The sequence below is a fragment of the Stegodyphus dumicola genome, chromosome X1, assembly GCF_044657685.1.
Source record: "Stegodyphus dumicola isolate Sdum_Otavi_A_Nest chromosome X1, ASM4465768v1".
NCBI classification, from domain to species: Eukaryota; Metazoa; Arthropoda; class Arachnida; order Araneae; family Eresidae; genus Stegodyphus; species Stegodyphus dumicola.
Genome location: NC_140780.1, coordinates 74,293,563 through 74,308,588, shown reverse-complemented (window position 1 = coordinate 74,308,588; position 15,026 = coordinate 74,293,563). Strand labels below are relative to the sequence as shown.

Below are 15,026 nucleotides of genomic sequence, written 5' to 3'. Positions count from 1 at the left end.
TTGTGGCATTATCATATTTGTCAAACCCAAATCACTTCGAGTAATTTACGTATAAAACTGAAATACAGGGAGCGACCTTGGTGAATGAAGAAAATGCATGCGGATTTATATAGTAATTACTTGGGATGGATCATTTCTCAAATTGAAATATAACATACAACATCTAAACAGAAAGAACAAAAGAAAAATAATAACATTTGGTTTTATGATATGATAGCGATCTAACTGGAAATGTGAATTCGGAGGTAAACCTGAAGTTGTTCCGTATGACCTCTACAAGAGATACTTTTAAGAAAAGGCATTTTTGGAGGTAGTGTAATCTGAAACGTTTCGATACTTGTTATTTTAGTTTTTCTCCGTGTGCTCTTATTTCATACCTCAAGTATTGCTTCCTAGAGATAAATCAGTGTTAAATTCAGCAAGCTTTCATGCACTCCCCCCCCCAATGTTCTTATGCGGTCTTATCGAGTTGGTACTTAACAAGCTTTTCCTTAGTGTTTGTAAATTCGAAATCTTCCTTTGTAACACTTATGTTTTGACTGTGATATATCTGTGTTAATTTGTGTTTTACATACATACATTCTCATACATTCTCTTGTAACAATCGTGTTCTGAGTGTGATATCAAAATTATTGTTTTGTTTAATATGAAGTATGACCACTTAAAATTTGCTGCTTGATCCTTAGTTGGAATATTTTTTAGTACTGAAGCAAAATTTGCTCAAACCAAATGTGTGCATTTTTTTTTTAAATTTTTATTTATTTATTTATTTATTTATTTATTTTTCAGAATTAAGTGGCGTTAAATCTTCTTGATGTCGTAGTTGGTTTTATGAATTAAGATATTCAAAGCTGCCCATTTTTTTAAATTGTGATAATGAGACAAATCAGTTTCTCAGAGTCTTTTATGGAATATTGTCATTTACGACAGGTCCATTCCTTGGTAAAACCTATTCTAATGTACGTTCGAAATACATCTGGATAGTTTTGAAAAGCGGTAGTTTCTTTGACCTAATTTAGTACAAAAAAAAAATTAAAACACCTCTACTATTGCTAATGCCTTTCTTCCCTTTCTGTGCAGTAGTTCATTCAGGATAGGCCCACCAGCGGCCGAACGGTAAAGTAGCAGAACATTGGTAGTTCGGTCCGAGGTTCGAATCCCGCGAACGGGCTGACTGCATGGGCGTTTTTGTGGTTTTCCCCATGTGTAACGTGTATACGAGCCAGTTTCCCTTAGAAAGTCCTCTACGAAGGCATCCCTCCCCTTAGGCAGATAGCCCTAGTGTGCTTTGCCGTAATTAAATAAACAAAAAAAAAACCATCTTTCAGGATAGTATTGCTCATTATCAGCACATATTCTCTTCCCAATAACATATGAGGAAGCACATTGTTGGAAGCAATAACTTCTCTGGAAAGCCACCAGCCGACGTCAAAAAATTTGTGTATTTCGTATAAAGCATAATGATTTTTAAACCTGCGTTAAGGTACTGTATAAGTTTGCGCAATGTTTTCCAGCAGCTTAAGAGAGTAAGGTAATTACTGGTTTAAACAATTAAATTCCATAACCTTTTCCAAGGTCTCACACATTCAAGGACATATAGTCTCACACGTTCATTATTTTAAATGTGTCTGAAGAAATACCGCTAAATTACGAAGATTTAAAATTTGCTCTTTAATATGAAGTAGGAAGTTATTACGCTGTTGATTTGTTTTTCTGCTCCTTCCTGTTAACATAGCTGACTAAATTGTCCTTAGTCGGTATAGCCCACGGGAAAAGGATAATTAACAGTTCATTAAAGCCGATCTGAGAGGATTTCGGAATTGACGATTAGTTTTCCTGTTATTGATGACGATAAGATTATAGTTTAGTGGTGGATTTAATTATGGGAAAGCACACTAGGGCTATCTGCCTAAGGGGAGGGATGCCTTCGTGGAGGACTTTCTAAGGGAAACTGGCTCGTATACACGTTACACATGAGGAAAACAATGAAAACATCCATGCAGCCAGCCCGTTCGCGGGATTCGAACCTCGGACCGAACTGCCAGTGTTCAGCGACTTTACCGCTCGGCCGCTGGTGGGCCGATGATAAGATTAATGCCGTATTGTACACATATTACATATTCTACGTTGTTCGTACCTGGTGCTTCAATGATGATAAAAATATAATCAATTAAAAATCATGCAAATCCATTTAGTAAAAGCCTGTAGTCTTATAATATTAGTAAATTTTCAAGTTCCTATGAGATTTCCCTTTTTTTTAATTCATGTTTTTTTATGCTGCGTAATATTTAATGACCACTTAAATAGTAAGATAGTAAGAATAGAGGATAGAATTAATTTTTGGAAGGCAAACGTCAAGTCACAAGATTTAAATCGCAGAGTATCTCAGTAACTCAGAAAGTGGCTTTTTCGTTTTGTTTTCATTAAAAATACAATCAGTTATAAAATATAATAATAAAAAATTACGATGAAACTAATAATAATAATAATAATAATAATAATAATAATATTTGTTCACTGGTGAATATTTAAAAATGTTAGTGGAGAGTATTCTAAATTCGCCTTTGTGTTCACTGTTGAGAAAATATATCTGGCTTATGACCAGATTCTTCTAATTTTCAAACCATATGCACAGGCAAAATCGCATTAAAAATATATATTTTATTTATTTTGCGACTTCATTTTAATCAGTTTCCGCAACTTCCATTTCAAATGATTTCGTCCCAGATTTCTTTCTTCGGGGATCGGAAAGAGGATGATGCATGAAACAAATTTTCTAAATATGTAAACCTTTTGAAAATTCTCAGCCTCACAGAAATGGTTAATTGTCCTACTTTCTGGATGTAAGAACTTACGAACGGGTTGAGGATGGGTGCAACGCTTAATAATATTTCTGAACTGCGTTGACAATCGGAGGTGTAAAAAGAAGAATTTTTTTCAGAACGTTGCATTAAAAATCCCGTAGATAAATAAATCTAGCGCATCGTAGTTGAAAGCTATCTTGATATACTGTGTTCAATAACGAAAAGAACTCGATGTTTGTTCAGTGCATCCCCCAGTTCCTTCCCGCCCTTCTCTTGTTAAATGGCAGTTTGAAGTATGGTTTGTGTGCATGGGGCTAGGAGCAGCCATTAAATAAAACCCGTTCTTTGTCTCTCTGCCAAAGCCCGAGTGTTGCATACCGGAGTACTTCTTAATATAGAGCCTTGACTGTTGTCTCGATGCATTGTTAAAATGGTTTTGAGAATCACCCTTTTGGCGGTCGACCAAACCTACAACAGAAGCTTTCCACTTTTATCTAATAATGCATTCAAAAATCTGCTGAAAGGGCTGGAATTTTGGGACCTGTTATAAAAATAGCCCTTTTTGCAGATTCTTCTCATCCCTCAATGCCAGTCAGTTTAATTTATTTTTATTTTTTAGTTTCACTTGGGCTGAAAATGATCCGTAAGACCTCATTCCGCGGAAAATGAAGAGGGCTTAAAAGTCTTGGAAAACACAAATTTCACAGCTGTCCCAAATCTGCATGTTTTGCATCTTCGTAAAACATCACTTGATGAAAGAAATTGCCTATTTCTTCCCACATTTTTTGAAATGAATCACCTGGCCAGCTGATTTTAGTACAAGCACAGCAGACTTTCAGTTGCGGAGCAAAGAGATTTTATTTTATTTTTTTAATGAATTTAAGCTTACGTCCGCACAGGAACTATGACGTAACAACTAACTGGCTTTCAGGATGCTTCATTGTGCTTCACTAAATATTTCTACTGTTATTTACTTCTTTTCACTGTTGTTACTTAATTCTTTCTGCTATTATTTACTTCATTGTGCTTCGCAGAATGTACGTTTCTCATACAAAAGTAAGATTGATTTATATAACACATTTTTATTTGTAATTTGTTTTTATTTTAAATAAAGGCTTATTTTTATCCAACTATCCTCCGAGCGATGCCCAAACTTGTTTCCGTAATTCATTTTAGAAACGTTTTTAAGAATTTTTGAGGGGAGGGAAGGGGAGTGTGAAATTAAGTTCGTGTGAAACGCTTGGGCTGCTTTAATATTTCATAAATAATTCAACGTGCCAATCAGAGTTATTTGGTGCAATAAATGTTGCAGGTGTTTAATTTTTTTCATGTCAAAATATCAAAATCTTTTTGCTGTTTTGTCTCTTCAAACCCTTCCTTTGGAATGTTACTTGGTCACAATGTATTTTAATCTCCTAGCAAGCTCAAATGTTGTAAAAGATTAAGCGATTATGAAGGTTAAAGGGGCAATCTTACATTTTTTTTTTTTTTTTAAATATCTTAACCGCTATGTAAGCTGTGCAAAGATATACCAGTAATCTACAAATGAAATTATTAAAAAAGCAGTTGATTTTTTAAAACAGTCCTCCGATTAAAATCTAAATTGAAAGTGTCATGGTAAAACTTAAAAGCATAACTGAAGTAAAAATTTGCTGAGAATATTAAAATAAAGATATGCACATACAATGTTTATGGAAAGCGATTCTGATTTCTAATTCTGTAACTCTGAACTTTTGCAGGATCAGTATTTCTTTGATATTCCGAATCCTTTTATCTTTATCATTAGCTTTGCGCTTTTTAAGTAAAGAAGCTAAGCGTGTGTATTCTAATTAAAAATTGATTGGAAATCCGATTTATTTTGGCTAATTCTCTGCAGGATAAATGTAGCTCTTAAAATGTAGCTTTTAAAAAGAAAGGGGGGGGACTAATTCTATATATTTAATTTATTTATAATATTGTCTATTCCCAATGTATTCATAAGGCATCCTTTTAAGCCAGGTTGTCTCTGGTGGTGGCCTTAAGAAAGTGCTTACCTAGTGCTTTAGTGCTGAAGCGTAACAAATAACTAAATATACGTAACTAATTAAAACTATTAGTATTTTAATAAACTTTTTATTTAATATTTTATTCCTATGCATTTTTTATTTCCTCCGAGTATCAAAACTAAAACACAAGAAAACTAAATTATATATAAAAAAATATTATTTGGGAAAGAAAAGTATGAACTTAAACTGCTAAAACATATAATAAAATATTTTTTAAAAAATTATTGAGTATTAAATTATTTGATGAATCTTAAATAAAATGTTAAATAACTTTTTCCTTGAGTTCTTGCCAGTACATTCATCAGTTGTTTTCTAAGTATAGATGAAATTCAATTATTCTTGTTCCATATAGACTAGAGCCATATGGACTAGAGTTTCCTTTTAATTCTGTCATCGGAATTCTTAAATAGTTTTTTTACCCATTTTTAGACAGAGAAAGGTCTTTCTTCGAATGCATTGTAAAATGAAAAAAATTAATAAAATAAAATTAAATTAAAATTAAAGAAAAATTGAAATAATTTCTACGTTAGGAAAATTTATGGTATTTGTCCTGCAGCATGATATACTTATGTGGCAGAAATATTTTTTGTTTTCATCTTCTGTTAAAAAATAATAAACTATTCCAATTCATCCTTCACACTACATTATATCTATATCATTTTTATAAGGTTCTTTTAATTTTTCTACACAGACTGTTTTGTATAAATTCAACAGTTTTAAATTGAGGAATGTTTTTAAAATTTCTATATTATTTTTATATACTTCGTTTTTACTCCAGTTTGTCACAAATAATATTGAAAGAATTAAAAATAATCCCTCCCTTTTGTGGTTTGTGATTCTGTTCAACAAATATCAAATATGTCATAACAGTTTGCTGTCTTTCTGCGTTAAAATATTCGTGACGGAATAGCGCAGTAAATTTTTTAAATATTTTAATAAATCAGTTCCTTTAAATAAGGGACACTAATTTTAATTTTAGGGATTTTGGTGGTGGAAATCATTCTCCTTAAAATGATATTCTAAATCATTGTCATGATGCCGCCCAACCGGTATAATGGTTAGTGGCACTGATTGGCCCGGGTTCGAATCCTGGAGAAGGCGGGGTTGTAACTTCCCGTCTCTTCATAGGAGGCAACGGTGTCCACCTATTAACTGCTTCCATAATGAAATGGCCACAACTTCCGGCCCTTGTAGTGGCACAAGGCTAACTCCTATTAAAAAAATATTGTCATGAATATCGTTTCATATCTGCTTATTTCTTTGTTAAAGATGTAACTTCCACTAAAAGTGTTTTCCTTTTTCGAGCTTGAAGCACGGGTGAAAGCTAAAAAAGTTTGGCATATATATAAGGCAAACTGATTTACGTATACGTAAAACAAATAATTGGAAGAATTTCATTCACTGAAACACAGTAAATATATTTTTATACTTAATTTTTAGCTGCAGTAGTAACACAGTTTATGCAACATTTACTAAACACTGAATATTCTTTTTCTCAATAAGGTAACTACAACTGGCATCATTCCAGTGGGGATTACTACATAACACTAAGCATAGAAGCCTGAAATTTAAGTTTTTTGTGTTATTGTTTAAAGAAAGCCTCACAAAATACCTCATATTGTCATTTCGGCTTCTAATATCTGTATTTTAAGTCCATGACCTGACACATCTCATTTTAACACAGCTTTAAAGATTTATACCTGACTGAACGTTGACTTCCATTCAGCATAGAACACCGTTGACTTCCATTCAGGTCATCCTAATGGTGTGAGATTATTTGTTATATTACTAGACTACTCTTAGGATGGGAACTTGTATCAGTTATAATTATTTTATATTATTTTGAAGCACTTTGTTCAGTTTATGAGATAGAGTTCCTTCTTGCATTCTAAACATATGTGAAAGTAAATTTGCACCTCAAATCTTTAGATTGCTGTTAAATTGTAGTTAAATGCAATCCTAATTTTACCGTAGAGTATTGTAAGGCAGATTTTTTTTTCAAGGGTATTTTGAGTATAAATGCAATTTTGAATTTATTAGATTTTTTTGTGACATGTGAGTTTTTTTCTAACAGAGAGGTTTGTTATTCCCTCATCATTCGTTTGCTGGACATACTAAGTTGATTAATTTATTCAATTATGGAAAAGTTCACGAGAACTTTCTACCTAAGTTCGAACCCTGTTTTGATCAAGAGTACCGTGAGATGGTAAATTGTTGTGCTGCTGGAAATGTTCTATTTATTTTTTAAAATGTGTAAAATTGACATTAGCCGCATTGATGGCCATCTACCAATGCTCAGACATTAAGTTTATCGGCTAGATACTATTATTAACATGATTATTAATAATATCATTACATCATACAATTACCATAACCATACAATTATTAACATGGAGTTTAGCTGTGATCGTCGTGCTTATCGGAGGAACTCTCAAAAGATTAAGCTCCTTAAATCTCAATAAATTCATCATAATTTGTTTTAAGGAGAATCTTTGTTTCGGCTGAGCCGAGGTGTATTATTGCTGTTCATCCGGGTCTCATACTGAGGAACAGACATTCTTCTTCTAAATTTTTTGACGATGAAATCAAGCCAAGCACCTTAGCGACGATAAGACAGATAGTTCACGCCTCTTGTCCACAGACAGAATGTCGTATCGTTGAAATTAAACAAATGCCACTGCCCTCCAAGCAGAATGCATACAGACTTAATCACAGTGGTTTAATGTACTTTTAAAATATCTGTTAACTCATGTATAGTTTGTTAAGTTGTACATAAGTCTGTTGCTATTCATAGTATCCTGAATGGGCTGCTATTCAGAGTCGGTATTGAGAAACGGGTAAATCAATGAAATGAAGTAAATTGAAATTCAATAAACTGTACTGCATTCTGTTCCAGAACTTGCGGTGTTGACACGGATACAGTTTTAGGGAATATGTTATAAATCTTCTAATCTTCTTTTATATTGGAAATTTGAGAGAAACCATTGGACTAAGGAAAATTATTCTATAAAATCGTTTTAGATTACTAGGCTAACTTATAAAAATACCCAAGAAGTGAAGGCGACTATTGTAAGCTCTAAATCTGCTGAAGCATTCATTTTATGCCCGTTTTCACCTTGACGTAAAGCAAAAAGATAGTCAGCAACTGTAGAACTCTGCGGTGACATTTTTTTTACGTACTGTAACTATATGTACACTGGATTTTTTAACTGCATTGCTTTTATCGTCGTGTGGGTATAATTTCTATCCATACAGGTAAACCTTTGAATGCTGAAGTTAACCAATTGCCGAATAGGAGGGGGGGGGGACCGAAACTTGCGATTTACTTGTAGTTTTGGTTGGTGTTTAGTTCGATGTGGAGCGGAAGCTTTTTATGTAATGTTTCCAGACTTGCCAAATCATTTGATTATTTAATTATGATTTGCCATAGTTCTAATATGAGCCAGCTTTTCTTTTAAAGACGTGCAAAATGATATTCTCACAAAGCAGATAACTGTTGTATACTTAACTATAATCAGTTACCCAGAGCTGGATTAATCATTGAACAAAATAAGCTCGATCTTAGGGCATCAAAGAAAGGACGTACCATGAAAAGGTGTTTAGGAACTCTGGAAAGTGAGCATAAAAAAATTCGCGTTACCGATTTTGCCCGGGAATGTTTGGTGCAGCTAAGCTAAGATCGAGAGAGAGAAAAAATAGGGGGAAAAAACTGACGTTAATGTAGGTGGGAGCACCAAAAACATTTTAGTGTTTAGTGCCTTAAATTTATAAATCGACTTTGCAGTTACTTTTTTGCATATCCAAAGCTGCAGCCTGAACCACAGTTTAAAGTACATAACTACTAAAGAGTTAAATAATTGCGACACGTATTTCGCCCAATGCCGAGGAATGCAAAATTAGCACACTGATGATGACATGTATACATGTTTAATATGTATTAGACCATAAATAATGACCTTTGAATGCTTACAAGAAATCGTCGGAATAATTATTTTATTGAAATAGCTAAAAATAGCTAAAATCAATTTGATTTTTTAATTTATTTTACTAATTGCCAAGTTATGAAGCAATTATCGAAATGTGTTAAAAATAATAAACTGTATAGCATTGAATTAAGACTGTAGGGAACGAATAGAATGGGATATCAAATATTAAAAAAGGACGTAAAATTTTGGAAAATAAATAGTGTGCTATGCTAGATTGGCATTTGTTGCAATTTTATGGGATATCTTCTTTACGAATCCGCTTTGCTATCCATCCTAAGTAATAAACTTGAATGTTAACTGTAAGCCCCCACTCAAAAACTCTGTCACTGTCAAACTCAATTACTTTAACAAAAAAATAAGAGCTCCGATAATGAAAAATAATTCTAGAAAACATATTGAATGGGGTAATTGAATCTTCAGAATATTTTTAAATTCTTTTATTGAATTCATTCTTTCATGCCTTTCATTTGAGAAGTAGAAAGCAAATCCCTTTTGTTTTTTGCTTAAATACTTTCCAGATTTGTGAATAAAAATACTTAAAAAAAAAGGAAGAGGAAAAAAAGCTATAAATCTATGAAAACAATGTATGCTTCCGTTAGGCCAAACGCGTGATTTAAAATATGAATATCACCTGTGTAGGAAATAACTAATTAATGAAGTTAAATAGCTACTTCTCCGACATCGTTAATAAACTCCTCATTGATAAGTTTAAAGAAATGAAGAAGCTATTGGAATTGTTATTGTAATTGTAACATCTGAAACTGCAGTTTTTTAAAATAATGGAAATAATAATCTCCTGCTCTCCCTTTTAACGTCTATTATTCTTGTGGCTTCTAGGATAAAATGCATTTTTTATTCCACAATTAACTAATAGGTTTAGTAATAATAAGCTGGGTAAGGAAGAAAAAAGTAAACGCTGTGCATGAAAATTAATTCTTCATAAAAATTAATTTTGTTAATATTTACTGCATTTAAAGTATATCTTTATATCCTTATAATAGTTGCTGACGTTGACCGTTGAAACAGGCATGCAACCAGTTGGTTTTTATCTGAATTTGGGAGAGTACCTTATGTCTTATGTACACATAAGCGCCGCCGCAATCGACAAAAAAGAAGAAAAAAAAAAAAAAAAAAAAAAAAAAAATTATCTGGCAAATTACAGTGGCTACCATAGCATTTTATTCTTCGATTCCATCGCAGAAGCAGACAATAGATCGAGCTGGTGATAAAATAATAGTTATATTTCATACGCATAATTATTACTTCCATATTTTTAATAACACTTGTATGTAGTATGGGAAGACGCCATAATTAAATAATTTTGATAAATATTCCTCATAGCAGTTTATTTTAAAGTTTCAGTGCCAAGAAACCAAAAATAAAATTCTTACTTGCAGTTAAGCTCTACAGCGGTAAATAAGCGATACTGAAAATTCCAGGGGGATTTCTTGCGAAAAAATAGATTAAAATAATTGTATTCTGAAACGCTTTTAGTGTATGTGGGTATGTATCATTTTGGGATAATATTAATCTAAAACTTCTTATGATATTGATAAGAATATGCAATAATATTAATAATGATAAAAAGGCAACTTACTCAACATGTTGAATTAAAGTTTATGTTCTCGGGCGTGGATTCTAATAATAGCTTTTCATTTTCTTGTTTTAAATATTTTCATTTTCGTGTGAAGATTGTGAGTAACTTATCATTTATATTTTTAAACATCGTGTAGATATTTTTAAACTTGCATTATACAGTGAAAGTGTGAATGATATTTGAAAATTTATATCTTAATATTACGAAGCGATTTCATTTACGAAAACATTCAGACTTTCACCAATAGATGCCGCTACCAGCGATGAACGTAATAGAAAATTAAAGACCGAAACGAAATTACTTCCTTCACTTACATGTAGATGTCGCCACCATACAGTGGTCTAAAATTAACCTTCTTTTTAAATTTCATCTCTCACGTTCTAGTTCAGGAGTGTAAACATTTGTTGTAAGAAGCATATTATATTACATTAAAATGTTATTAATTTCACAGACTGCCGTTTGCATTTTATCGTGTGGTATTTATATTTCGTTTCAAATGAACAAATTTGTTTATCGAATTTATGATAGAGGTTAATAAACCTGTTTCGTACTTATCATCATAAGATAAGTGAACACATTAGCGGTATGTATTTCATCTTGAGCCGTACCTTAAATGCAATTTTTATTCCTTTCTAATTGTATTTTATTGCAATTTATGACTTTTGAGTATATCTAAATACTGGTTGTTCGAATAAGATGTTAGTTGCAGAAAAAATTGCAAGCATTTATTTTTGAGACAGAATAAGAGGATTTTGTTTGCTAATATTTTCTAAAGTATGCATTTTTGTTTTCCAGGAAAGATGTTAGATGCAATGGCTTCTCAACAGTTATCATGTCTGGCATCATTAGGAGGATATCCATCTACAAGCAGCACTCTGCAAATGATCCAACAACAAGCAGCACATGTAGAAGCAATGCATCAAGCTCGTTTAGCTCATCATTTTTCTAAGGATTCCTCAAATCATTTTGTGGAGAATCCATGGTCACAAACTGCTGATAACAGTAATGTTCCAAGTATCAGTCAACAGTTGCCGAACAACAATGAGAACTTATTTGAATCTATAAGAGCAAAGATGATGAACAATGTTTCTCGAATGACATCTGCTCCTCCAAATAGTGTCATTCCAAATTCTCAGGTAATTTTTATTTTATAATTATTATAAATGGTGTTTGTTGAACAAAATGGTATCTTACTTACAATGGTCTCCCAGTTAATTGTGGGTAATACCATAGATTATGACCTCAGTTAATCTAACAGCAGAAATAAAAATACAGGAAAGATAAATAACCTATGTTATAACAAAAAGTGCTATTAACAGTTTATCTATATCCAGGGCTGGTGCCACCTGGTGCAAACTCTGCCACCCAGCTCCTTCCTAAATTCTAAAAATTTTGCCACCCAATGCCGTCATACCAGTTGCACCCCCTGAAATGTCAGCCCTGCCGATATGTTTAAGCTTTTTAATTGGGAAAATTAGTTAATCTGGCCATGCAAATCAAATCAGGATTGTAAGCAAGAGCTTCGAAACAAGTATTGTCTTTCTTTATATTGGTTACTGTCATATTTTGATAAGGGTCATTGGGAAAGAGAAGATTAATGGCTATACATTTGATTTGCTTTTAACAGTGTTTATTTATTCCAAGTTATGTGCAGTCAGATTGCATACTGTTGTGGATATCAACAATTCCTAAATATTGTGATATAATCTGCTGCCACTTCTGTTATCCCATGAACTTTCTCTCCATATTTTGTGAAGAAATTTTACTGTATTCTGATGATTTGTGACTGTAATTTTTCCGACGTTCCACTATAAACTAACTAAACATTTTTTTAAACAAGACCTAGTTAATCTGCAAAGCTGGGTAATCCTTTCTCAACCAGTCAGGGTATAACTAATGTTTTCTTGTTTCAAGATGTTTTTTAAATAAATTTCAAAGTTGTTGAACATGAATAACTGATAGAGTTCTGTTTATTTGGTATTCAAATAAATGTTCCTTTACTCTTTCTATGACTGGTTTTATACATTATAAAATCTGCCTCTGTTGCATATGTACTATTTTGTTCTGCAAAGTAATTTATGTTTTATAATTTAGAAATAATTCTTATGATCAGTAAGTAATGGAAATTGATAACATTTGAAAAATATTATAAGACAAAATTCTAAATCCAATAAAGTACAATGCTGTGCGAGTAACAGTTGTAGCAGGTTAATTAAGGCTAACTGTATTTCGAGAGACTACAGGGCCAGTCTTATTTTATCATAATTCCAGCCTTATTTTATCATAATTTATAAGCATTCTGTGCAAGACCCCTAGTTCATTTTGCATAAATATAGTGCTGTTGAAATATTTTGGAAAGTTAAAAGGAATGTAAGAATTAAGAACTAATTCATGCTGTGGCTGGAAATTAGTTTTTAAATAATTGAGGACTGTAGCATAGAAGACTTTAAAAGATATTTTGGGGCTATTAAATTTGTTTCATTTAGTCGTTATGCATATAATCATCCAAACTGTACGTTTTCATGAAATAGATCAAAACTTAAAGTTGTTTGCGTAAATTTTTTTAAAAAGCCAAAATTCATTTTAATTAAAAAATTTAGGTATTCTTGTGACAGGTGGCCTACCACCTATGAACCACGATCAAAAACTAATAATGTTGACATATTAAACCACATGAAAAAGCAGCAGTACATATATAAATAAATAAATGCAAAAAATTTATACATACATTTCTTTTATTACATTACCAGATCATTATATTAAATTATACAACATTACAAGAAAAGTGCAATGATGTGGACCTGTCATATGCCTTTATGGTCGTCATACTTTAAACTCATTTAAAAAAAGCAGTTCAAGGAATCCCATTTGGCATCTCTGCATTGAAGCAGTCTATTTCACATTTGTCAATAGTCATCATTTGCTACTATAATCAGATACTAAAAAACACTGATAAGTCATCTCTATTTTTTGTTTACATAAACTTTGTCGTGATTTCTTTCAGCATGTCCCTAGAAACCAGAAATTTGTGCCCATTGTTGTCACACCGCTTTCATAATTCGGCAGGGTAAAGGGGGGGGTCAGCATCATAGATGTTATTCCTGTCATATATGATACATTTTTTTCTCTAGTATGATTGCATAGGCATTCTGTCATTAGAGTATTGACCCTACAAACAGGATCAACAGAATTCGCCTGATCATTTATTATTAGGTGAATGTATCTATATTGGTGGAGAGTCCCGTAAGCTGGCCACTCATCACAATAAATAATTGTTGTTGTTCATGCCGCTGCTGTCTGTGTTATTAGAAGTAACCTCTGTTTGTCTCACCATTGAACTATGAAATATCTTTCTAGCCAGTCAAGGCCAAATCTCATTATTCATACTCATAACCGAAAACGAATAAAGTGTTGGTCACCTGTTATGAGAATATCAAAATATATACATAACTGCATCTTATATCATGTCATTGAAACTTACGAACTTAAACAATTAGTAGATGAATTTATTTATCATATACTTATCTTACTTTATTGTTTATTAATACCATAGTTTTTCAGCAGAAAATTCCATTTAATTATTTATAATGATAATTAAAATTTTAAAAGATTTCTGAATTGCATAACTATCAGTCTTGTGTTAATTTGCTCATATTCTCAACTCAAGTGACCTTCATACTTGTTTAATAAAAATATTGACATGATATTGAAAGAACAAAGGCTTTATTTCAAATAGTAGAATAGAGTTTTGATTAGTTGTTAACATTAATAAATTATTTTTACTATAAATATTAGTATTAGTAAAAGGAAAATCTGTTGTACTAAAAGAAAAGTCACAAATTGGAATGTACCTAATGGTAACCATAATGGCATGTGCACACTTACACACATACACAAAGCAGGGGGGAACTTATCATTAATACCCCAGAAAAATGTTCACATGGAAAAGAAGCCACTTCATAAAAACCCACATAAATAAAAACTTGGCTAAATGTATGATTGAGCAGATATATATGCAGAGTTCTTATACACTTTGCACTTGATTGATCAAATTATTATACATTTGGCAGTTGATTATTTTGATAACTTATTGAATAAATATTACAAATTTAATAGTAATATAGTACGTTTTAGGTAAAAATAACACTGAACAAATATTAATTTAAAAGTCAAACAGTTAGTCCATTGAAACTGGTCCCGTGAAAATTTGCAAATATAACGCTGATTTTTGTTGTTTGACTTCCAAATTATTATAGTATGTGTTTATGTGTACTGTACATACATGATGTATTAACAAGTTAAATAGATACTTTTAGTATAGATATCAATATTAACAATTTAGAAAGTATCTGTAAAAATCCTTCTTTCCTCCTGACCCCATCAGGAGGTGGGATCACTGTAATATCACTAAACACTAGTACTTTACACCCAGGTTCACATCTTGATGAAGAAACTGACTGCATGGGATTTTTCATGATGTTCCCATGTGTAACATAAGTATGAGTCCATTTCCTGGTACTTCTGTGCCTTAGTGATTTTCGAGAAAGAGACAGTTACCTATATGCACAAATAATTAATTCAGTGTGTACGGTAC

The 15,026-nt window shown here is 32.1% G+C and overlaps 1 protein-coding gene across 6 annotated transcripts in view; it reads left to right on the top strand.

Annotated features, from left to right (window-relative positions):
- The window catches only part of LOC118183188 (zinc finger protein castor homolog 1-like), a 784,355-nt gene that overhangs the window by 714,676 nt on the left and 54,653 nt on the right, over positions 1 to 15,026 (top strand). For 5 of the 6 annotated variants that reach the window (XM_085807761.1, XM_035352643.2, XM_035352641.2 and 2 more), the window contains one exon: positions 11,228 to 11,568. In XM_085807761.1, the coding sequence (XP_085663887.1) occupies positions 11,228 to 11,568 (341 nt within the window). Of the gene's footprint in view, positions 1 to 10,861; positions 11,016 to 11,227; positions 11,569 to 15,026 lie in introns of those variants that run through there. The other variant, XM_035352645.2, reaches the window with a different exon arrangement.